At 34.3% G+C, this 23,888-nt stretch overlaps 1 protein-coding gene across 1 annotated transcript in view; it reads left to right on the top strand.

The window, feature by feature from the left end:
* CSMD1 (CUB and Sushi multiple domains 1) overlaps positions 1 to 23,888 on the top strand; it is a 948,047-nt gene that overhangs the window by 817,110 nt on the left and 107,049 nt on the right. The window contains exons 36-40 of the mRNA XM_054383599.1: positions 413 to 509; positions 5,858 to 5,962; positions 13,825 to 13,943; positions 18,954 to 19,023; positions 21,093 to 21,209. Coding sequence (XP_054239574.1) covers positions 413 to 509; positions 5,858 to 5,962; positions 13,825 to 13,943; positions 18,954 to 19,023; positions 21,093 to 21,209 — 508 coding nt within the window. The remainder of the gene's footprint in view (positions 1 to 412; positions 510 to 5,857; positions 5,963 to 13,824; positions 13,944 to 18,953; positions 19,024 to 21,092; positions 21,210 to 23,888) is intronic.

The following is a 23,888-nucleotide window of genomic DNA, read 5'->3' as shown; positions in this document are numbered from 1 at the left end:
TATTTTTCTACAAGTGTCATAAAGTAGCAGCCAGTAAGATAATTGGTTTAGGTACTCGAAGTACCAGCCCCTTCTATCTGCTAGGGTATCACTCAGGCACTTCAGAGGTCTGCAACTGTCTTTACACCTGGAATATTTTTTTTATAATCAAGCAGTGCATGTGCAAAATCCTTCATACTTACCTACTATCATATGTTCTGGAAGTTAAGACAACTTAAAAAGTGAATGTTAACATTTTATTTACATTTTTTCATTTGGGTATTTTTTTGTCTGTATCTGCTTATTTATATTCCCTTTAGGGCTGTGTTCTCTTTTTATTTTGTTGTGGGGTTTTGTTTGTTTGTTTGTTTTTCCTAGACATTTGAAAATATATACAACTAGTTGGTTTAAAAAGTTCTGTGGTGTTTTACAGATCCAGGTTATCAGCTTTGCCACTGAACATAATTGGGATTCTCTTGAAATATATGATGGTGGAGATATGACAGCACCACGTCTCGGGAGCTTTTCAGGTCAGTTTATATCACAATTGAAACACACAATATGTGTTTGATTGAATATAACTGAAACAAATAACATATATAGGTCTGTGAGAGAACATAATTAATTTCTTACACGTATAGATGCAGGCTTTGTTTGCATTGCATTGTTTGTGATATTGTTATGAAATGTTCTCATTGTGGGGAGGAGATTTCAGGTGCTGTAAACGTGTCAGTATTCAAATTCAAAGAGATGTTTTCAGAAGAAATTATACTAACATGTTTAGTTTAATTAGTGGGATTTGCTTAGTGGTAAAATTCAGAAAGTGTAATTTCATCCTACTAAATCCTGTACAATACCATTGTTTTCTGATTCACCCTCGTGGAATTCATCTGTCTTCTAAATATGCATTTGAGATGCACAGAGGTACAACTAATTACTAAGAACTTACTTAACTATGCTGCTAAACTGTGTCACAGTTGTTGTGAATTCACTACAGCCTGCTTCTTATAGAATGCTTTACAGAGATAGATAGCAATACCATTTTCTTGTGGCAGGACACAGTGCAGGCTGGCAGCTCCCTGGATATGGGGTGGTGGGAGCCCTGGGGGGTTCCCTGAGGTGCTAGAGTGAGCCGTGGTAGTTAGGCCCTTTCCATCACCCCCACCATAAGCAGGACAGAAAAGCTTCTCCAGTCCCAAGCACTGGGCATTTCTCTGGGGACTGGAACACTCTGAAGATGAGCTGGCTTGTGGGTGAGCCATCTCAGCTAAGATGATGTCCTGGCAGGGCACAGCTGTGGGGTCCTGGAGACTTGCCCTACTGCAGCATCACTGTGGCAGGCGATGATGACTTCAGGAGTTGAAAAGGGCCATGGGTAGTGTGAAGGAGCACTGGCTAGGGCTGGAAATGGCTGTATGCTAGAACAATCAGGGCTCTTGCACATCATCTTGTCCTTTTCAGATTAATGCTATGGGTCATCTTTTATCAGTGAGTGTCAGAAACATCAGGGCATTTTTCCTTTTATATGTGCTGTAGTAATGCTTGTGATGTGAGGATGCTATTTTAGAGGAAAGTGACGGGCTACGTAAACATAGCAATATCAAAAATCCTGAGACCATGTCTTAACAGACATGAAAGATACCCTGTGCTGCTGTCTTCGTGGTGACAGGACACATGGATTTTTGTAGAGCCATCTTTGAAAGAAGCTGCTGTGGATATGACTGATGAGTTGAATGTCAAGAGAGATTCTCTCAAAGTGTGCTATGTGACAGAATAGTGAATATTGACAGGAGATGCCTTTTTGTGAGCAAACTGATTCTTTCAAAGACCAAATTTTTCAGATAACACTAGACAGTGTGGATAGACATTCTGAGTAATTGGAAAACTGCAAATTATTTTTGCTTCAAATATTACTGTTCCATCAAAGTAGTGCTTGTGGCTTTGGCTTATGAGGAAATGAAAATAACATTGCCTTTAAAACACATCCATGAAAATAATTTTTTCCTCTTTACAACAGTTGCTGTACCATTTACAGAATAAATGTAGGTATAGCAGATTTTTGTTAGTGAATGAAGCTTAGTTGCGTTACCAAATGCTAGACTGAAACTGGATAATAAATGAGAGACAGTTACTTCTTTTCATGTTATTACTGATCAGTTTTACAATGAGTAGACATATTTCCACATTTCATAATAAAGTTTTACTGTGAATATTTTAATAAAGCTTAGGGACTGTTTACATAGATCAACTCTTAATTTTTAATACAGAAAAAAGAAAAACAAAACACCTACCAAAAGAAACCCAAACCATAACCAGAATTGATTTTTTGTTTCTCCTGCAGAGGAACTTTATTTCATTTTTCATTTAGAAAATTTATTTCAGTTCTCTGCTTTTCAGTAGCCATCCTGCTTTCCAAAAGGAATGGAGTTTATTCCAAAAATACGATGTTAAAGAAAACCAGTTTCATTAACTGGTAATTGGGTTATATGCATGTTAAGTTTACCAAGTGTCTGATCTTCCATGCTTGCCCTTACAGCTCTAGTCTCATGTTTTCCACTTCTTCAATCCAATATGAGCATCTTCCTTCCAAGAATATTTTTCTCTTCTACATTTATTATAAGATTACAAATCTCTCAACTGAACTTCGAGATACTCTGTCCTTATAGCTCAGTAATGGCAGTTCCTACATGAAGCCTGTCAAGCTAAAAATGCAAAATGACTTCTAAAAGTTGGATAGCTGTCAGGCATCATATGAGTATTTGTAAATATGATGTGCTAATGATTGTGTCACAGAATGGAATTATAAGAGAGTGGAAACTCCTTGGATGAAAGGATGGAAAGGTTTTCATCAATATGCTGAACTGAAGTCTGCCCTGGACTCGTTTTTGAAGGTTATGGATGTAGCAGCTGAGTGAGAAAACATTCTTGTCAAACACATTGCTTTTTTCTAAGGGTATTAAGTTCTGAACTTGACTGATAGATGATTTTACTTAATACACAGAGATGAAAAACAAAGTGTAAACAAGCTGAAAGAGCAGAATTATTTTAGAATTGCTAGTTTGGAACTTGTGCTCTGCTTGACTATGGTATATTCAAACAGAAAAAAGAAATGAGACTAAATATAGCTGCAGCTCCATTTAAAATTGGAAATGCAGGTAACACCTGACATTCCTTTACATATGTATATCTACTTAAATATTCATATGTATGTGTATAAACATACAGAGAGAATATACAAAATCAGTAGTCATTGATCAGCAGTCATCTGGAGAATCTACTGTTATGACAGTAGTTAAATTTAGAAAGAAATTAGATAAGAATGTGATCTTGCTAAACCAAGAAATGCCTAAAATGACCAATAATCTCTCTTCTTATTCTAGAAATTTCTTAGACATCCATTCATATATGTAGTGTAATGTTATTCTCTGAAATGAGAAATATTATTCTTAGGTTTCATTGCTAACTCTTGAAGGGGATAATGGACATAATTTTCTATAATAATAGCATAATCAAACATTAAGTAAAAAAATTGTCCTCATTAACTTGTAAGCCTTTAAGGAGACAAGCACACACTTACTGTCTCCTAGGAGAGTTTTTCCAGTACTTTCCATATTACAGATTCTCAACCGAGAGATTAAGTCAATCAGACTCCAGTATCCTAAAATTTTATCCATGACTATTAGATGTCTACCATGGAGATATCTACACCTAAGCTATTATGAAATCATAGAACAGTCCAGGTTGGAAGGGAGTCTTGCTAAGATTGTCTAGCATTCTCTCCCAATTGCATCCTGAAAATCTCCAGTGATGAGGACTCTACAACATTCCTGGGAAGCTTGTTCAAGTGACTGATTATTCTCACTGTAAAAGTTGTCTTTCTAATGTCTCCATGAAACCTTTCCCAATACAACTTGGCTTCATGTGGCTCCCTGGGAGGGGAGAGCCTCTATCCTCTTTCTAGATGTGCTTTAAGTATTGGAATACTGTCATGAGGTTCCCCTCTGAGCCTTCTCCAGGGAGAAGAGAATTAGCTCCTTCAGTCTTTCCAAACAGAGCATTTCTCCAGCCCTATGGATGTGGCCCAGGGTCCAATTTTCCTTCCTTGCAGCAGCAGAGTGCTGCTTGCTTTTTCAGCCTGTCCACTACAATCGTGTGGTCTTTAAGCAAGGCTGCTCTGCACTCAGAGAGATCCTAGCCTCTTCTGGCCTCTTTGGTTATTCTGACCCAGGTACAGGACTTTGCACGTGTCTTTGTTGAGCTCTAAAACTGCATACTGTCCTGTCCATGTGAGACACTTGATGTGTCAGTCTTTCCACCCAGTTCTGTGTCATCAGCTAAATTGGGGAGGATTCTTTCAATTACATCATCCAGATTATTTAGGAAGATGTTGAAACATTGTGTCCCTCAAGGACTCCCCTTTTGACATACTGCCAGCCATTGAATGTAGCAATTATGAAAATTAAAAACTCTAGCTTCATTTATATCTCATAGTACAATGGCATATTATGTCTCATCTTATTGAATATTAACCTTTAAGCTAGGAAAAGAATGTTAGCAGATCCTACTAAAGAATAGAACTGCCATAAGAGCAATTTTGTTCAATGAAGAGTATAATCATTCTGAGTCAACATACTCATTCTTACAGAACAGACACCTTAAACATCCTTAAATGTATTTCACATTCTGTATGGATACTGTGAAAAGTCCTTCCTCAAGGAAGATGTTTCACTGTTTTCTGTATTCCATGGTAAGTATTGTGTGATGTGAATACTCTATAATGTGTGTGAGTTTCTGTACTTGGAGCTTCCATGTCAGAAAGCAAAACCTTCCCAAAAGGCCAACTTGTCATCTTTATATCAGGATTTATGTCAAGATTTTGTTTAATACAGTTAGAAATTAAGAGGTATTTACTATTTCCTAATTTAGACAGTAGACTTATGAAGAAAATTCTTCCCAGCATTTGTTTTTAAGCTTGAGTTTCAAGCTTATACCTAGGCTACTCACAGTTATGGTAGGAACAGCAAACGCCCCACAGCAAGTTAAAACATTTCTTATGCTACCATCATTGAAGTTCATTAGCTACTCGATATTGTCCTTTGAGGGTAATCAGAAAATCTTGTAAGTTTTAGCTTTGGTATACCAGTTTTAGGCTGTAAAAAGTGAGTTACGTAGTAATCTTGCTGTAACAAATAAAACGCCGTGTCACACTTGGCACTACTAGTGGCATAGAGTGCATCCAGGATCAGTGATAAGCTTGTTTAGCACACACTGAGGGCAGAGGGCAACAATTTTTTTACAGTTATTTGAATTAGATAAAGCTAGTATGCCTTTGTTGTTTTGGTTTTTTTTCCATTTCACCTGCCTCTTCATTTCCTGTCCTATCATCAGAATTAGGATAAGTGATTGAAATATTATTGTAGAAGGAAGATGCAAATACAGAGGGAAAACAAAACAAAACCAAAAACCAAAACACAAAAACACAAAAACATGGACTGCTCTGTTGTGTTACTGCAGGTTTTGTATACATGTGGAAAAAAAAGTTGAATGACAGTGGATCTTATTCTCATAATCATATCCTTTACTTAGTTGGGGTTTTTACGTTGTTGGTTTGCGTCTTTTCTAGCCAAGTCAATAAAGTTTCACCTGAACATGATGAGATCTTGTTTCCTTGTAGTTACATAGCCTCTTAATATCACGACTAATCAAAATTTTGTTGCAACTTCAGAAGAAGGCAAAACATAGCAGAATGTTTGAAATTTTCATGCACACAATGAGAAGAAAAAAACCCTGTCTGATTCAGTCCTGGTTATGTCTTTTCAATATGAAGCTCTGATATATCAGCATAACACAGTTTATTTCATAATTATTTTTTTTTCAGGTACAACTGTGCCAGCATTGTTGAATAGCACCTCTAATCAACTTTACCTGCATTTTCATTCTGACATTAGTGTGGCAGCAGCTGGCTTTCACCTGGAATACAAAAGTAAGACTGCTTTTTTTCTCATAAAAAAGCATACCTATGGAAAAGAGAGATTTTGTGTTGTTTTTTAGAATTTTGGGGTTTTTTTCTCTTCCTTGACTAACAAAGTTTGTTCATCATGAGCCTGATGTGAGTGATAGTTATTAAACTGAAATTTTAAATGAAGTGACATTTGAAATTGCTGGAAAACAACATCCACAACTTGGCAGCAATTCAGAAGAACATTTTAAAAATGTAGGGTTTCTTTGCAACTTATTTCAGCTTAGTTCTGAAATTTAGATAATTTTAAAAAGTAAGAATTAGTTTCACTACTTCTAACTGGATAAAACCAGGACAGATAAACTTCTTTTCTTGGCTTTTTTTTTTTTTTTCTCCCATATTTATGTGTGCATACATTTATTTCTTGCTATTCTTTCATTTCCTTCAAATTCTTTTCCCCTCAGAAAATTGCTCTAATTGCAAAAACAAAATATAGAAAACATTATAATCCCAGAGCTTCAAGAAAACATGGCAGTTATCTTGCTATATCACTGTCAATATGAGCCTAAAAAGTTTAATCGCAAATCCTGCTATATTTATTTTTTTTTTTTTGGTCTTCTAAAATAGGGTGGGATGGTGATGTAAATGGGTTACCTCCCATAATCATACTTAATTCAAACATACATGTTTCTATTATTACCTTTCCCCACAACTTCAAATATTATAGAATAATAGAAAAGTCAGCACATGCACTTACATAATATTGCTTTTAACTGCAAGTGGGTATTACTAAGAATATTCCAGTCTGATGAATGCTCTGATGAAGGTCACAAAGTAAATCTGCTATGCATTCAAGAATTTTCTTTGAAATTGAGTTCATTTTAGCATTACATGCAACCCAATATTAATCTCTAAAATTGTTAATATTGTTATTCATCTTTTTAAGAAATGCACATAAGTAAATACATGAATGATCTTTAATAAGCTCTATTTAGAATGGAGATTAAAAATTGTTTAAAAAATAAATATGCAGGGAATTTTGAAAGATTAGTTTTTCAATATTTTAAGCTCAACGTCATACACAGGACAGTCTATGTTTTCATTTAGTTTTCTTTCAGGGATTTATATGCAATCATGTTGAACGGATTTAATATTGTCCTCATGGTTATGTGGGATGAAAATATGACTAGTACTTCTGCAGGAATTTTTTAGAACCTACTATATTGACAAAGTTCTCTCTTTCCCCACCCCCCCACCCCCCCCCCTTCCCTGGGGAGCTTTCATCCTCAGCCTGTCTTCCTCATAAAGCATTTCACTTTAAGATGCAGAGAAAGTATGAACTGTAAAAAAGTACAAATTTATTCTAGGAAATTGCTGTACAATGAACACTTTGAAGTTCAATTTCTATCTTTTACAGTATCAATTTTATTATTCCTGTTACTCCTGAAAAAAAATGTGTTTTCTTAACAAGTGAAAAGTGTTTAGGAGTGTGCAGGGTCACTTGGATTTATGCATTTGTTTGTCTCCTAATTACAAGTCCCACAAGTATGCTATGTTAAAGCATCTGTTGACTTCAGTGGTGCCCATATTTCAAGGCCATGCTGTTTTAGAAGTGTTAACTCAGTGCAGGTCAAGGTAGCAACATTCAGCATTCAGAGCTTAGTTAACTATTCTGTTGATAGTTTGTCAGAAAAGAATAATTTCCTTTCTCATGTGACTGCATGGTCTCTGCAGGGCTAGCAGGAGTACAGAATGTCTCTGTGTGTCTCAGAATACAGAAACTGAACAAATCCACACAGCAAGAATTTACTCTTTTATACTCAGCAGTCACCTTTATAGGTCAGGAAAGCAGAGAGGGAAATACTTTTCTGTAACAAAATACAGGTATTGCTTATGTTTGATTATGAATGCTGGTTCATTCAGTCACCTACTGTTTGAAGTAGCATTGGAAAAATAAATACCTTTGGTTCAAAAGTCAATGTAAAATATGGAATAAATATGTCATTTTTTGGAGAGTTGTCTTACTAAAGCAAACACAAAAATATTTGATATTTAGGAAAAAACATTCAGTATGAAATGGTATCTTAGAATATCAGAAACCGATAAAAACAAAGTACAAGGAGGCCTAGATTCATAGTTTTTCTAAATAAACCACTCTGCAGCTGTAAAATGCAGCATAGTATTTTTTAATTTTCTTGAAGAAAATTGAACGTCTGAGTAGTTGTAATGGGGGTCCTCAATATCTACTTTTAAGTTTGTTCTGCTTAATAAGACAAAATAAGCAGTTGTAAGAGGATTTTTTCAGAATTCTAATTACTAGGAGGAATGTTCCATCCTTCAGGTTCAGCTTTGTAGGAATCCACTCTGTTGGAATCCATGTTCAGTTTGTCGTCACTGTGGAGAGAGGAAAAGCAATAGATTCTGGACCCTGCAATAAGAAAGGCCTTCTCCCCATTCATCAGTTCTGCTGTTTATTGTAGCACTTCTCTTATATGTGATGTAATCACAACAAAAGAAAATTCAGTGGCCTGTGGGGAAAAAAAATTGTATTTCAAAAGTGAGCAACAGATTACCAGAAAGATTTATTCACCTTCCCTTTCATTGTCTTTATTTTCTATAGGCAGACTATGGGCAGTCTAACCTAAGTTCATATCTAAGCAGTGCATGTGTTCCCTTTGTAGGCTTCAAAAACAGACATCTTCTGGTGAATAATACAATTTAGTAATTTACTTTAGAGTGGTTATGTATTAACATCAAGAATATAGGTATGAGTTCATTGTCTAAGTGATCATACTCAGTTTGTATGCTATGGTCAAACTGATGACCTTGATGGGTGTTTTTCTTTCACACTTTTTTTTTTTTTTTGCTTGGGGTTGTGTTTCTTTATTTAAGTCACATGCATGAACTCACTCAACATAAATAATTGGTTGGTGCCTTAGGACAAATTCAGTCTGGTCATAAGATAATTGTAAGTATTGTTGAGAGCCACTGTGTGGCATTATTTCTTGCTATTTCAAAATGGGTTGTAGCTGTTAAACTGGTTGCAGTAGCCTATGTGAGAAACAAAAGAGGAAAACATGCAACTGCTAACTGTAGGAAAGACAGGAGTTAATAATTTGAACTAATCCATCATATGTATGTTTTTTTCCCTTCCAAACTGTGGTAGAATAAATAACATGATTATTTTCACAGCTGCTAGCAAGTCCAATCAAAATGTGCTTTGTTGCATTTCTAATATGTTCAAAACTAGCAAGAATAAATATTCCTGCTATTTGATTTAATACCTTTTTAATTTTAATGAACACAGGAAACAACTATCCAAATGATATGGTTTAGAAATGTACCTGTTTAATTCAATTGAATTTGTTTCAAGTTGGGTCTTAAAAATCTCATTTATAAATTCAGTAGTAGTTTCAGTATTTTCTTTAATGTACAAACAATTTTTTTAAAATTCTGGAAATAATGAACATTTGCTCATACAGTGTGCTGCCTGAACCTCTCATTTTAAGTCAGATTTGTGTTAGTAAGAACCAAATACCTGATAAATATACATACTTCGGTTAAGGCCACAAATGTCTTTAAGTATTTTTGTGAATATATCAAAATACAGCAGTTAGAACTAAAATATTTCAGTAAAAATCCTGGTTTATGCAACCAATATTTTAATATTAATGGCTTTATCACCATGAATTAGGATATATGGCATGATTCAGCATCATTCTTTTTTGTTTTACTGCCATACCATGATGTTGTAATATGTGCAAGAACATAAGTTGACTTTTACTTACTGTCTTCTTTTCTGAAGGTTCTCTACTGCATGGCTATCAAGTGCTAAAGGCTCTCAGGAGCCGAAATATATTCACTGATAGGGGGACAAGAAAACAGTGACTATCTATTGTAGTATTTCTCTGTCATACAGATCTCTGATAAATTCTCTACGTAAAAATCAGACTATCAGAGAAGAAAATGTATTCTTCTGAGTAGCATATTGGGTTTTTTGTAGGTCTAGATTAACATCTTCTATGCAATTAAACCTTTAATGTGGCTCTTCAGTACAGCAACCTTTCCTCATTCCCTAATTTTTAATTTAGCAAGTTCTGATACTATCAGTTTATCTAAACAATGTAGTATCTGTTGATATGAATTTGAAGTAATTTGAAGTACCCTTTTGAAGTAATTAATTTTCTAGGCTAATGTCTGCAGCATGCAGTTTTGGAAGAAACAGCTTGGGTTTTCTTGTACACATTCATTGAAATGGAAAGAACAATCCACTCCAACTTGAAGTTTGTAATATAATAAAGAAGAATTTGTTTTGGTTAGCCAGAGTTAAGAGTGAGAGGGAGGAATTCCAGAAAGCAAGCCTGATGACTTTTGGTCAATCTATCAAGAAATTCTTGTGTTGTTCAGTTTGCAGCTTTCTGAAATGGACACTAACGGGCATTCACATTGTCAGATGTGCCAGCAAGAATTCTCTTTCTGCCAGCAGTGGCAGTGATGTTTAGACAGGATTTGAGGTAATTGTAGCATGTATATAATTATGGAAGTGGGGTATATTTGTCTTATGCCACAGAGGAACCAAGAAAGTATTTAACAGGCAGTAAGTGGAAGAAGGTCAGAGCGAGGGTTATCATTCTTGACATTGATGTGTGCTCTCTTGCACTGCACAGCAGAAGCTGAGCTCTGAACAGCATGAACTAAGCAATCCTTGTCCTGCTTTGATGGCTTAGACTTGGCATTTAACATGTTTCCCTTTATTACTGACTGTTCACATACAATCTAGTTTAATGTATTTCAGAGTCAGAATATGTAAGTTCTCATGTTTTTCGACAGATACTGGATATGTTTTGCTTTCTCTCAAGCATTCCTTAGATTTTTGGACCAGTTCTAACTAAACTAGTTGGCTAAATAAACTAGGCTAGTATTATGTAGTAATTAAAATGATGAGGTTGAGGATTCAGAATAATGTCTGAATCTTTTCCCAATTTTTCTCTGCTTTTGGGGAGATAATATTTCTTCTTTGTCAAATTTATCAAATAAAGTCAATTATGAGTGGGTTTTCCACACTGTTTTGTGATACTCTGTTAGAATATTCTGTATCGTAAAATGTATCATCAGACCAAGGAAGTAGTATATGCAAAGTATTATACAAAGTATAAACAGAAATAAGAAGTTTTTAACCAAGTTATTACAATCTGTTAAAGATAAAATACATAGTCTAATACTGTGTCTAACAGTTGCACAGAAAATTACTTTGAAGATTTTCTTTTGATCATAGTCTATCTAAATTCTGTATGTTGTTTAACTAATGATAAAGAGCTATATTTCAAACAGTTTATTAGTATTTCTATGCTGTCACTCTTAAAAAGTTTATTCTGTGACAGAAAAATCTGCAAAAGTGAGTTTATTTATATGGATTTAAGACTGCAGGTCTGTAATTCTCAACACACAGGAATATTGAAATACAGATTTCTTGAAGACAGGAAGTGAACTTCAAATTTGTATTCACAGATTTCAGCAAGTACCTTGCTATCTATATATAGCTTAGTCATAATGTATTTGTTAGGTGCTTATTTATTTAGTAATGGTGAGTTTGGAGCCCATCTTTTAAAATTTTATTTTCTATTCAGGAGTGAGAAGGGTGAGGAAATGCAGAAATAAGGCATCATTCATTGAAGCTGTGTCTGAACACTGGCTTCTCAAATTAGTAAACAGCAGTCCATATACTGTAGTTTGAATTATTGAAATAAGGTGTTACCCTTTACTTACTGCTAGAAGAAACAGTTTACATGAATTCGTATCACAGCTGTATAGTTCCCATTCTCAAAGAAAATTTCCAGACGTCGATACATTGCAGAATACAATGCTTGACCAAAAGAATGGAAACTGCAACAAAATCAAAACAATTGGAAGTAATGATATTATTCTTTTGTCTATTTGGTATATTACAGTTCCAGATAATGACCACATTATGATGTCCCTAGTGGCCACATGAAGTCACCATAACATCGTTTAAAGTTGATGGTATTGGTAGAACATCAAAATCTGTAAATTCTGTGGCAGAAATGGCTGAAAATCTGTAAAGTTCCTTTAGATATGTTGCCAAATTATGCATTCCATTGCACTAAAATGACTATTTCAGGGAGATCCTGTAGCTTGCAGCTATTAAATAATCAAAATTTCAGGTAAGAGTATAAAAGCTATTTCAAGCTTCTGCGTGCTTCATTAGGAAAAGTGTATTTACTTCAAAAGCAATCTTGAGCTGCAAAATAAAACTGAATGGAAATGGTTGAAATTCTGTGTATATTTATATTTGTATCGCATTTGTATTTGAATGATGAGAAGTAGATACACAAAGGTTTAGGGCACAAAGTTAAAATCCTATCCGTAACAAAATGTATAACCAGCATTATCTAAAAGAAAATTGTTTTTCCATGGAAAGACTAACATCCCAGTGAATAATATCAACTATTGTTTCATGATGAACCATCTGGAACAACAGACTCCAAAATGTCAGATACCAGACTAAAGCCAAATATCATGTAATTTCTGTACTAAACACCCTGTCAAGTTGCACTTACTGTCACCAAAGGGACTGGATTTCATAAGAAGACAGTGAGAACTGTAGCATTTTGTCAGTTCTTTTTTTCATACAACTGAACTGAAAGGCACACAGTATCATGTTCAGGAAAGTATTATTTTTGTCAGATATTTATGGAAATCTGTTCTGACACATAAAAATAATTTTCATCCTGTGCATCATAGTTTAATAAAATAAGGGTGTTATATATTTATAATTCAATAGTAACTTTCTCTAATTCATAAATGACTTTAAGATTGTATATTTTAAATTAATTTTTTTACTTAAAATATTTTTTTTAATATTGGTAAAAGGAATGATATTCTGATGTCAGAACCGTGAACCAACAAATTCTGCTGATTCTCCTGTTTGAAAATAAAATCTTGAAAGCAGGGAATCATTTAGACCAATCAGCAGTTTCTCAATTGTCTTGTTCTGAATCTAAAAAGCTTTAGATAATGGAGATATATTTAATTTTCAGTTGTACTGACTTATAGTCTCCTTAGATTGACAGACAAAAATAAGAGAAGTGATAAGTACTTTTCAAAAAGCAGAAATTGGTACTTTAGATTGACAGATTGAGGTGAACACATGGAGAAATTACTAATCTTGGATGGTCTGTAAAACTCTTCTGTTTTCTAACACCTGCTTTAAAAATAGTTATGGACAGTCTGTTCTTTCACATGTACTCAGAGGTTTAGTTTGGGTTAAGAGTACTAAATTTCAGATATCTGAACTTCCTTGTAGTCAATGGAGTTGTTTAAACATAAGGAACACCCTTGGACTTCAGCTGCTATTCCAAAAAGCTCTGCCAACAAAACTCCATAGTTCTGCTCATCTGTTGTTGAAAAGAAAGAATATGCATGAAGTTTATTCCTGCTTTCCCTGTCCATTTCCTTCACAAGTGTAGGAAAGGAATTTTTTTTAAAAAAAGGTATTTTATATACTAGAATTACCATACTGGTTGAAGACAATAAAATGATATAGTATTTGATAACAACATGACAAAGTAATTGGTACATTCACAGTATATAATTTTTGCATGTCATTCATACTATTTGTATTGTGCAGGGTAATTCTGAAAACAACTGTGATTTAAACAAAATTTCAGTTCAATGTTGAAATAAATTTTTCATTAATGTTCAATAAAATGTTCAATAAATGTTCAAAATAATGTTCAATACAACCCCAACCCAAAACAAAACAGAAAAACGTGCTGTGGAAAGAATTCTTTAGATCAGAGAATAACAAGGAAGAGCTGTTGTGCACTTACCTATGTTTTTTCAATCTTTGTGTTTACTTTCCTCAGCTGTAGGCCTTGCTGCCTGTCCAGAACCAGTAATTCCTAGCAATGGGATCAAATCAGGAGATAGATATATGGTGAATGATGTTTTGTCATTTCAGTGTGAGCCAGGATATACGTTACAGGTATTTCTTTCTTTCTTTTTTCTTGAAATTAACACATTGTGGAATAACTGTAATGAAGTATCAATAGACCCACCTAAAAGCCTGTTTCAGTGAAGTCTGTATACTGTCCATAGAAGAGATTTAAGGAGAGCCTATGTAAGTACTCACATATTATACGGCTATATATGGATGTGTAGCATGTCTCGCCCTCAGTAAATGTGGGCTGACAAATCTTGCCTTCAATTATCAAGCCGTTGAACAGTAAAAAATATCAAAATGGACAAGGAAACATGGTTAAAATGCTTTCTCTAGAAAATTATTTTAGTACTATGTTTATTGAAACTGTACTATGCTTTTCCATTTTTTGGAAGTGGTTCTTTCAGGTGAAATTTTAACTACAGTGGTAGAAATGCATCATGAGATTTCTTATTCTACTCAGAAATTGAATAATTTAGTTTCTAAAGCAATTTTTATTCATGCTAAATCTCATCTTAAAAATCTTTCAAGGACAAATATTACAAATTGGTTCACAGATTGGGGATGTTCAGTGTTCACACACTGTTTTATTTTCCCATGGTATGTGTGTTGCTGTGCTGCTGTTTGTAAATGTCTCAACACCATGTAAATCTAAGACTGAGAGCTTTTTTTCTTCCCTCATTAGTTCCACTAATTAATTTACATATATTCCACCACTGATACATTGATAACATCTAAGTTCAGAATCTTTCAGGTGATAATAGATGCCACTTAACACAATGTAAAATCATTCCACTATGTCAAAGAAAGCAAAATTCACAACTTCTGCTCAAGAGCAGGATGAAGTCATGGCTCCTCGTCTGATGTTTTCCAGTTCAATGCTCTCTCAGTATATATAGGCTTATTCTCTGGTCTCAGTATTCCTTACCATTCTCCCAGAATTCAGACAGGATTCAGACTGAATGTCTTAGCTCTAGGCTGGCTGAGGGAACACAGGCACTTGAAAAGTTTCTCTTGGTAATCAGCAATATGCTTACCTTTTTGCTCATGTGTTACAGATACAGCGTTAAGCCTTTAACTTTTATGTTTATAGCATGCCTTAGAACAGCCTGTATCAGAAAAATCCCATTTCCATAGCAAAAAAAAAAAGAAAAAAAAAAGATTCTATCATACAAGTATCCTACTATTTAGAAAAAATTCAAGACAAGCACAATAAAGCCTGCTCTACCCATCCTGAGCACTCACTGCTCATTTTGTTGTTCAAGGATTGCTTAGAAGACGACTGAATGTTACTTAAGTTTTTCTTTTTCCATCAAATGAAAATTTAATATTGAAAACACCTACTGGTTCAAAACCTTTAGCTTTTGTACATTATTGACTTTATTTTCCCTATATCATCTTCCCCTCCTTGGTAGGCATCAGTAACGTCAACAAGAAAATGGGATATTCATGATGATATCTTTTTATACAGTCCCTTCAAAAGGACTGTTTGTCGTTAGTTACCTATATAGATCCTGACTTCCATTTAATGACTAAGTATATGATGAAATGCTATATTCTACAGATGCATATTGCTATATCCAAAGCAATAGTATAGGAACTGAAATTTGATTATCAGTGCTATTGATTGTAAGAATGAAGTGCTTGAATGCTTTTGGCCTAGATGAAATATCACAGTTTGGCAGTTATCACAAGCCAGACTAGTTCTGACAGGCAGTTTGCATCATGACATTTGGTTGTGGAATTCAGAAGGAGAAAAGTTAAAGTAGTTATACAAAAGAATGTGCGTTTGGCTTTAAGGCTAGAATACAAGTCCAAGTACTACTGCTAGTACAAATGTAGGTTATATGTTCTTACTGTCCTTTTTTGTATGCACTGAGCTGAATTGTTTATCATTAATCCCTTGACTCGGGACATTCTGTTTCAGTGCAAGAATCTATCTGGAAGTCAGCCTATAACAAATTTGTCTGCACAACAATGAGTATAATTTTATTTTAAGAGTTGTTGGATTAAATAAAAGCTAATCCTTGTTTTGCTTCTTTGAGAAAGAATCCTACTGGTAGTATTTGTAGAAAAGCTATATGGATTTCTTTATGTACTTTTTTTTCAATTCCGCCATCTCTGGAAGGATCAGGATCAGGATCTGATGATGATACTGTTCATATAATTGCCAATAGGTGTTTAGCACCTCATTGCTGTGATCCAGGCCACTGCTTCTGAGCAGCTAGGACTGAAATGTATTTAGGTGAACATCTGATTGTTTGGTAAGCTTGTAGCCATGATTTAATAGGAAAACCCAAAATACTTACACTAGATTATTTCCTCTAGAGATGGAATAATACCTAATCCAGTTTATTTCATCTATCACCATCTATCTAATCTGGATCGGCTGTTTAGACTCTTGTTGTTACACTAGAGAAAAACAGCCACACACCTCCAAGGGCTGATTCACCTTACTCTGAAAGTATTTTCTTTCTTCCCTGATTAGAATATCAAGAAGTTAACATGGATATCTAACTTTTAACTGCTTAAGTTTGATGAGAAGACTCTGATTTGTATTGATCATTATATTTCACATTCTTCTCTCCCAATTTTTTCATCTCTGCAACATCTGAATTTTGCATATGAAAAAGGGGATGATTCAATTTTTATGACATGGATTAGAAATAGGTAAATCTTCAGGATACAAAATCATTGAATTTTCTGTCCATACTTAAAGAGTGCTGATGAAATATTGGGGTGGTGTGATAACAGTAGAATATTGATACTTCAGAAGTAATTGAAATGAGTACAGGAAACCTAGTATAAAACAATCACGTTATTGTGAGGAAGAGATCCACACATAAGAAGCTGGTCTGTGTTAATGCTGAAATTTAATACACTGTCTATATCACTGTGACAAAACCACATGTTACCTTTTGCCTGTTTTCAGGTCCTTTCTGTAGTCATTGAATATGACTAATTACACTTTTGTTTTTCAAAACTTGCAGGAAGCACATAATGAAGTACTTTCTTATAATTTCATAATACAGCATTACTTAACTCTCCTTATGTCTATTTCCACACATATAGAAATTTAATCCCAAATATGTAATTTGATTTATATAAACTAGTTCAATGATCTTGTCTAAAGTATAAAACAAAAAACTTTCAATAGCTAAAGTCAACAGAAAAGAGTTTGAATCTTTTCAATATGACAATTTATATTCCATATAGACTCTGCTGTAAGAAAGTACATACACATGTATGTATAGTATATTGCTAAAATAGCAGTAAAAATTGGTTTCAAACTAAAATGGAACAATAATAAAAATAAGATTATATAAGGCATAGAATATTTGCTATTCACTAAGTATAAACCAGCATAACTTTGCAGATTTTTTTTTCATTTTCCACTCTAGCTGTGAATTTACCATGAGTCTTTAGAGAATATATTCACAGCTAGCAATAACAATCAGGTGTGGATTAGTTTATAATTGAGATTTAGCAAAAAAAAGTCATAGAGCTCAAACTACTACCTGGAGATGCATAAGAAAGGTAATTGCTAGCTGTAGGATTAAGTGTCTTCTCCCAGGAGGGGACTTTAAAATACTGAAATCAGAGTGTGCTCTTGTTGGGAAGAGGCTTGAAGCGAGAGGAATCATTTCATTTTATTTTTTCAAAAGATCTTTTATAGGCCATTTTACTTTTTTCCTGACTGTGGTAGTTAAATTATGGCTTCCCCATGATTCACATCAGATGTGCAATCACTGAAGACTAGAAGGAGAGAATAAAATAAAACAGGGAATATTACTTTAAGTAAGTTATTCAAAACCTCATCTAAGGTACTTTGAAGGTAACTAGGATGACACATTAAGTGCATGCACATTTTTCCTTTAAAATAAAAAGGTTGGTTTTCAAATAAAAGTATTTAATTGAATTATTATCAATTTGCAGTATTTTTATGAGAAAAAGATGAATTTATTTTTTCATAATTTTAATGAAGAGTAATTCCCTTTTCCTTCCAAGCTATTTTCCTTCCAAGATAGTTTTTCTTTCCAAAGATGGTTGTCTAAATATACCTAAGTAATTTATTAATTAAGGTAATATTATTCCATATGATTCTCTATTAACTTTATTCAAGGTAGTGTATATAGTTTGATTTTTGCAAATATCCTAAGTGTCGAGGAAGTAATTTCATCAAATGGATTTTTCATTACTGTAGATTACTTATTCTGTCTTTTTTCTTACTTTTATTTTATGGAAAAAATATTCAAATTAATCTTCATATTATATTGACAATACATGCTACCTTACTAAATAGTAGACTAAATAAGAGATGTTGTTTGGCTCATCCAGTTTTGTGTATCCAAATGATTAAAACAGATAATGAATCTTGCTCTCAGTCCCATGTCTCAGTCTTCATCTGGGTGTCATTCATGCCTGTCTGTTTATTCAGCTTTCACATTCCAACAGCAGAATGCATGATTTGAGTTCCTCAGAGGGCAAAACTGACACAAAAGTTTTCTGCTCTACTATTGAGTTTTCAGATTGAACTGTTACCAGTTGAAGCAAAGCTGGGAGCATTTTGCGGTTGATCCTGGGCAGCCATGCTGAAGTATGTGGCCTTGCAGATTATAACCATATCAATTTTAACTATCAGTTAGCACCCAACCTGTACTGTTCACTCAGAGCAATGGTTGAGTCACTCCAGATTGCAGCCTCAAAATGAAATAGTACACTTGCCCTGTGGGTGAGAACTGGCAGTGAAACAGGGATTGAACCAGTTTGACCATATAAGTGCTGCCTTATATGTAGTAAGAAAATGAGAAGAAGTTTTCAAGTTATTAAAGGAAGAGTGTTTTAGAACATTTATGCAGTAGAAAAATAAGAATATAAAATTATTTGAAAATTGAGTTTAACCAATTCTTAAAATTATATATGTAATTATAATGCAGTTTGTTCATATAGGAAAAGACATAGATAAGATGATGCAAGAGGTCCACCATAGCCCTGCCTTTCTGGAAAGTCCCATAATGTGTATCTTCAATCTAATGTTTTGCCCTTTCCAAACAGGGCCGTTCTCATATTTCTTGTATGCCAGGAACAGTTCGACGCTGGAACTATCCATCTCCTCTCTGCATTGGTATGAATACTTACTTGTTTTCAGGGTGTTCAATGTGCCCTGGCTTTGCCATGCCTATTGTTCCTTCATTTAATTCTATTTCTTTCAGAAGCTTTTAAATTTCCATTTTTATCAATGAAATACAGAAAAAATACAACAAAATGTTTCTTTATATGTATATTGCACATGCTATTCAAAAAATATTGTGACCATGGGCAAAGAGGAAACCCAAATGTTTATTGTTTAGCTAGTCCTGAACCAGGCTGACTCTTCATCAAAAGGGAGAGGAAGTTAACGTGCTGCTTTTGCAGCATGCTCAGCTTGGAGAACATTCTCAGTAACAAGGCAGGTCATGCAGGAGGCTTCTCAAAGAAACAGGCAGTTTGTTGGCAGTGGAGAGCAGCTCTGAGGCCAAGTTGTTTGGGGTGGTGGAGTGAAACAGAGTTTCAGAGTGTCCAGAAGGGCTGGCTCTTTTCATCTGACAAAGCTTTTAAATGATGCTGAGTTAAAAAGCAAAGCTAAAAATAACTTGCTTTTAAAGCACACTAGGACCTTACCCAACAGATGAGTTTTCCCTATGTAAATAATAATCTTGTTCTGCTATATAGTTTTCTTAATTAAAGAAAGTTTAAGTGAGTCAAGATTCTGGTATCTTTTGGCTTGCATGTTTCAAGGAATAGAGGGGAAAGCAGCACAGCTCCGTCATAATGTTCTTTCACTTCATCTTTGAAATACATTCTTCAGTGAATGCTTTTAACTCTAATATTCAGTCAGCAAAAGCAGTTCCTTTGAGTTTCATATCTAAGAGGAATTTAAAAGATTGGGATGATATCAAAGAACGGTAATATGAAACGTTTTAAAAGGTTCCTTGTCAAGTTGGGTCTATAAATTATTTCGTATCGTCAGCTCTACAGAAGCAATCATTTCTGATTATTATGAAAGCACCACAGTTCCTTTAAATCAATTATAGAAATGTAATTTTGGACTTTAGGTGGAATGGATTTTGTGTTAATCCTGTGTTTCACCTTGTATGTTAACCATAGTTTCTCCCTACAAATATTGTAGTCATTGATTTATTTTTATTTTTCTTTCCATGTAGTTCATGAAATTTCACTGACCTGAATGCTAAAATAGACCCAAGAATGCAAACAAACCCTTGATGCATGATCTCTGCCACCCCTGCAGCCAACTCAAACTGTTGTTTTTTTTCGAGAAATGCAAAACAGTCCACTCTTTTGACTAAATAATATATTAAACATTTCAGGGAGCCAAAGATATTTAAGATGTTTGAGACTTATTTCATGGTCTAAACAGTAGAATATTTAATTTTATTCAGTAAAATTATCACTATGCACAGTATCACAGTATCACAATACTGTTATTGGACCATACATCACTCTAATATCTGGCATGAAGACACATAGGCTTTAAAGTAATTATTCCTCAAACAGTAAACATAAATTACAAGATTTAAATTTGATATTATTGTCATTGCAAAGGTATAAATTCAGCCACTTCAAGTTATTTCACATATTTGCAGTTTAGGTCTGTCCTATCCTAAATGGTGCAAATGGCTTTTCAAATTCCAAACACATGAAATTGCTGAACAAAAGCATACAGACAGGAAGAAAGCAGTAATTCTGTTATGTAGCTAGTCTGTCCTGTGGGGTTTTTTTTTGTTGTTGTTGTTGTTGTTGTTTTTTAACTCAGATGTGTTTTAGCTATCTTAATTAGTAGATCTGCAGCTTTTTCATGGATCAGTGTCAGAATTCAGTTTGATTTCAAAATTTTCCCTCTGATTATGAAGGAACTAGAAGGCACCAACATAGCAGCAGTAGTTTATAACCATAACTGGCAAGCTGAGACAATGAGTTACCCAGTCTATATGTGCAACAGCCCATTTGCAATAAAATCACAGTGAACATATTGAATGAAGTAAGCGTTTTGCTCCAGCTTCTTATTTTTTTTGCCCTTCGTGAGGAGTGTTTTGACTGTGATGAATTTCAGTACTTTTTTAAATTGCTTGATGGCAAATATTAAGAAAGAATATTATTAAAAGATAGAGTGACTTTTTTTTTTTTTTTTAATAGCTAAGTGTGGTGGAACACTGACAAACATGAGTGGTGTCATCTTGAGCCCAGGTTTTCCTGGAAATTATCCTAGTAACTTGGACTGTACATGGAAAATTTCATTGCCTATTGGATATGGTAAGTAAACTTGCATTTGAAAAGCAATTATATATAATCATCAGAATTAAATATATATATATATATATGAACATTCTAATTTCTAGTACAGCATAGATTTTATTCAGTGAATGTACTGTGAGACCTTTACATAATTATGCACTATCTTTTAATTTGAAAGTGGTTGGCAATTTAAAAATATATCTTTGTCAAAACAACTTGTTATTTGTAAAACTCAGTCTATCTCAGAAACTTATTTCAGATAAAGTGAAATCTGCTGCATGAAGATATATCAGGTGAAACAGGTAATGTCACCTCTAAATTTTGTCATGGTCTTCTGTTTGATGACCTTTCATTGTACTTCAAGTGACTTTTTAACAGTATTTCTTACGTTCCAAGAAAGTGGACAAACTCTCATTTCTAGCACTGTGAATTTTGTTAAAAACATTCCAAAACTATATATGAAGCCCCTATTTTTTGTCAGTTTAGAAATTTTCTAGGTTTGCATTAAAACTGCTTTCACACAAACGATGTCTTCACAAATAACTAATAATCTGAGAGGGTAATCATACATATTAAGTGCATAGATAAAGCATAATCTTTATCAGTTTCAGAAATAAAAGAATTACTTTTCTTGCTGTTAAAGACCATGTTCCATACTGTGAATTAAATGGTAATGCTCAAATAAGAAAATTAATTTTTAAAGCTTATTATTAAATTCACTATACCTGTGTCTCTAAATGAATTTATTCTCTGTATTTTCTCTTTGCATTCATAAGAGAGATTTCTGTAGTAAGCTATTCTATTTACATACAGAGAATTTTACTAAATTAATTTGTAGAAGTACTGTGCTATTATTTAGAATAGTGCCCTGGTAGAACAGATCCATCACAGTTTTGGATAGCCTTAGTAGCCTTAGATATCCTTGTAGCCTTAGGACAACTATAGACAGGATATCCTTGGTTAATTTGGCATTCTACAGCTATTAATTATAAGCAACTCTTCTGGAGCAATGCCATCTTAATTAGGTCACTACAATAAGTAGTGACAAAACAGTCATCTGTCTTTCTCAGACTTGCTGTTTTTCTTTAAACAATGTTTAAAGAATTGTTTTATGAATTACACAGATGTCTTGTATCCTATTATTATCCCTTTCCCTTCTTGGAAATTCTCTGGTAGTGGTAATTCTAAACATACAAAAGCTGAGCTTGCATATCTAATAGCTGTTTAACTACATTCACAGTATCTCTGTATCACAGTACATTAGAGGTTGGAATGGACCTCCAGAGATCATCGGGTCCAGCTGCCCTGCCAAAGCAGGATCCCCTAGGGTAGTCCACATGAGAATGCATCCAGACAGGGTTTGAATCTGTTAAGAAAAGGAGACTCCACAATCTCTCTGGGCAGCCTGTTCCAGTGTTCTGTCACCCTCTCTGTAAAGAAGTGTGTCAGTGTGAGCTGAAATTCCCCCCCACCGACAATAACCAGGCTAGCCCAGTCTGGAAGCAAATGAAAGCTGTATTTACAAATTAGAATCTACAATCTACGATGAAATGCAATGAATATGTACAAATATACAAAATTCACAACATTTATAAATATATACAATCAACAGAAAATAACAACCAATCTCCCTTTGCTTCCTCCCAAAGGGGACCCTTCCCAAAGGGCCCCCCCTCCCAGGAGCTTCCCCCCCCCCAGGCCCATCTTGGACAGAAAGCAGAGTTAGTTAGAGCAGAAAGTTGTTAACTTAGCTGCCAAGGTCAGTACGTGTTATCTTCAGCCAGAAGAGAAGAAGAAACAGCAGCCAGACAGCCCAGCAACTGCCCCCACTGCAGAACGCAGAATGTGCAGAGTGCCTACTTTGTTTTGGGTAATAGTTCTTAAACATTTCTATCTATCCAATGGAAGTGTTTAGAACAATCAGTATCTTGATTTCTTACACCCAATAGTGACTTATTTACTCTCTTTCACTTTCTCTATGTTGAACTTTGCAAGGAGAAAATTAAAAAGACAGTTTCAAACCATCACAAGAAGTTTCTCATGTTGAGGTGAAATCTTCTATGTTCCACCTGGTACCCATTTGTATTGTATTAGAATTAAGTACATGAAATCACTGAAATGTAGAAAATATTTCCAAATTTGAATAATGTATTATTCTGGAAGGATTTTAAAGTGATACTGAATGAGTTAGAAATCAGTACTGTGCACATAAACATTCATATACATATAATGATTGATTCAAATTCCACCTAAATAAGTAACCTTTCAGAGACCTTATTTGTCAGTAAGTATTCCTTTATTCCCGGTCATTTATTCAAACTTTGTAATTGAATGAAACCCATGACATTGTTGACTCAGTGCAAGCACACATGTGTGCTTAAACAATCCAACAATTGGGGAAACTAAATATGTCCCTAACTCTAGTGCTCTCTTCATTGCATGAGAATACACTAATCCTGTAAAAGAGGACACTACTAAAATCCAAATATTTTAAACAGATAGAAAGTACATATTTGCAAGTGATTTGCAGTGATTTTGCAATGATTTTAGACAGCTATTAATTGATTAACATCTGCAAAAAAATATTAACTCAGCTTGGAATTCTGTTTATTTACAATCTATTCAAGTGAGAGAAGAAGTCCTGGTGAGATTGGAGCATAAAGTAGTATAATTATAGTTTGACCAGATAGCGGATTA

Source organism: Indicator indicator, chromosome 9, assembly GCF_027791375.1.
Source record: "Indicator indicator isolate 239-I01 chromosome 9, UM_Iind_1.1, whole genome shotgun sequence".
Classification (NCBI taxonomy): domain Eukaryota; kingdom Metazoa; phylum Chordata; class Aves; order Piciformes; family Indicatoridae; genus Indicator; species Indicator indicator.
This window is presented reverse-complemented; position numbering and strand designations above follow the sequence as displayed.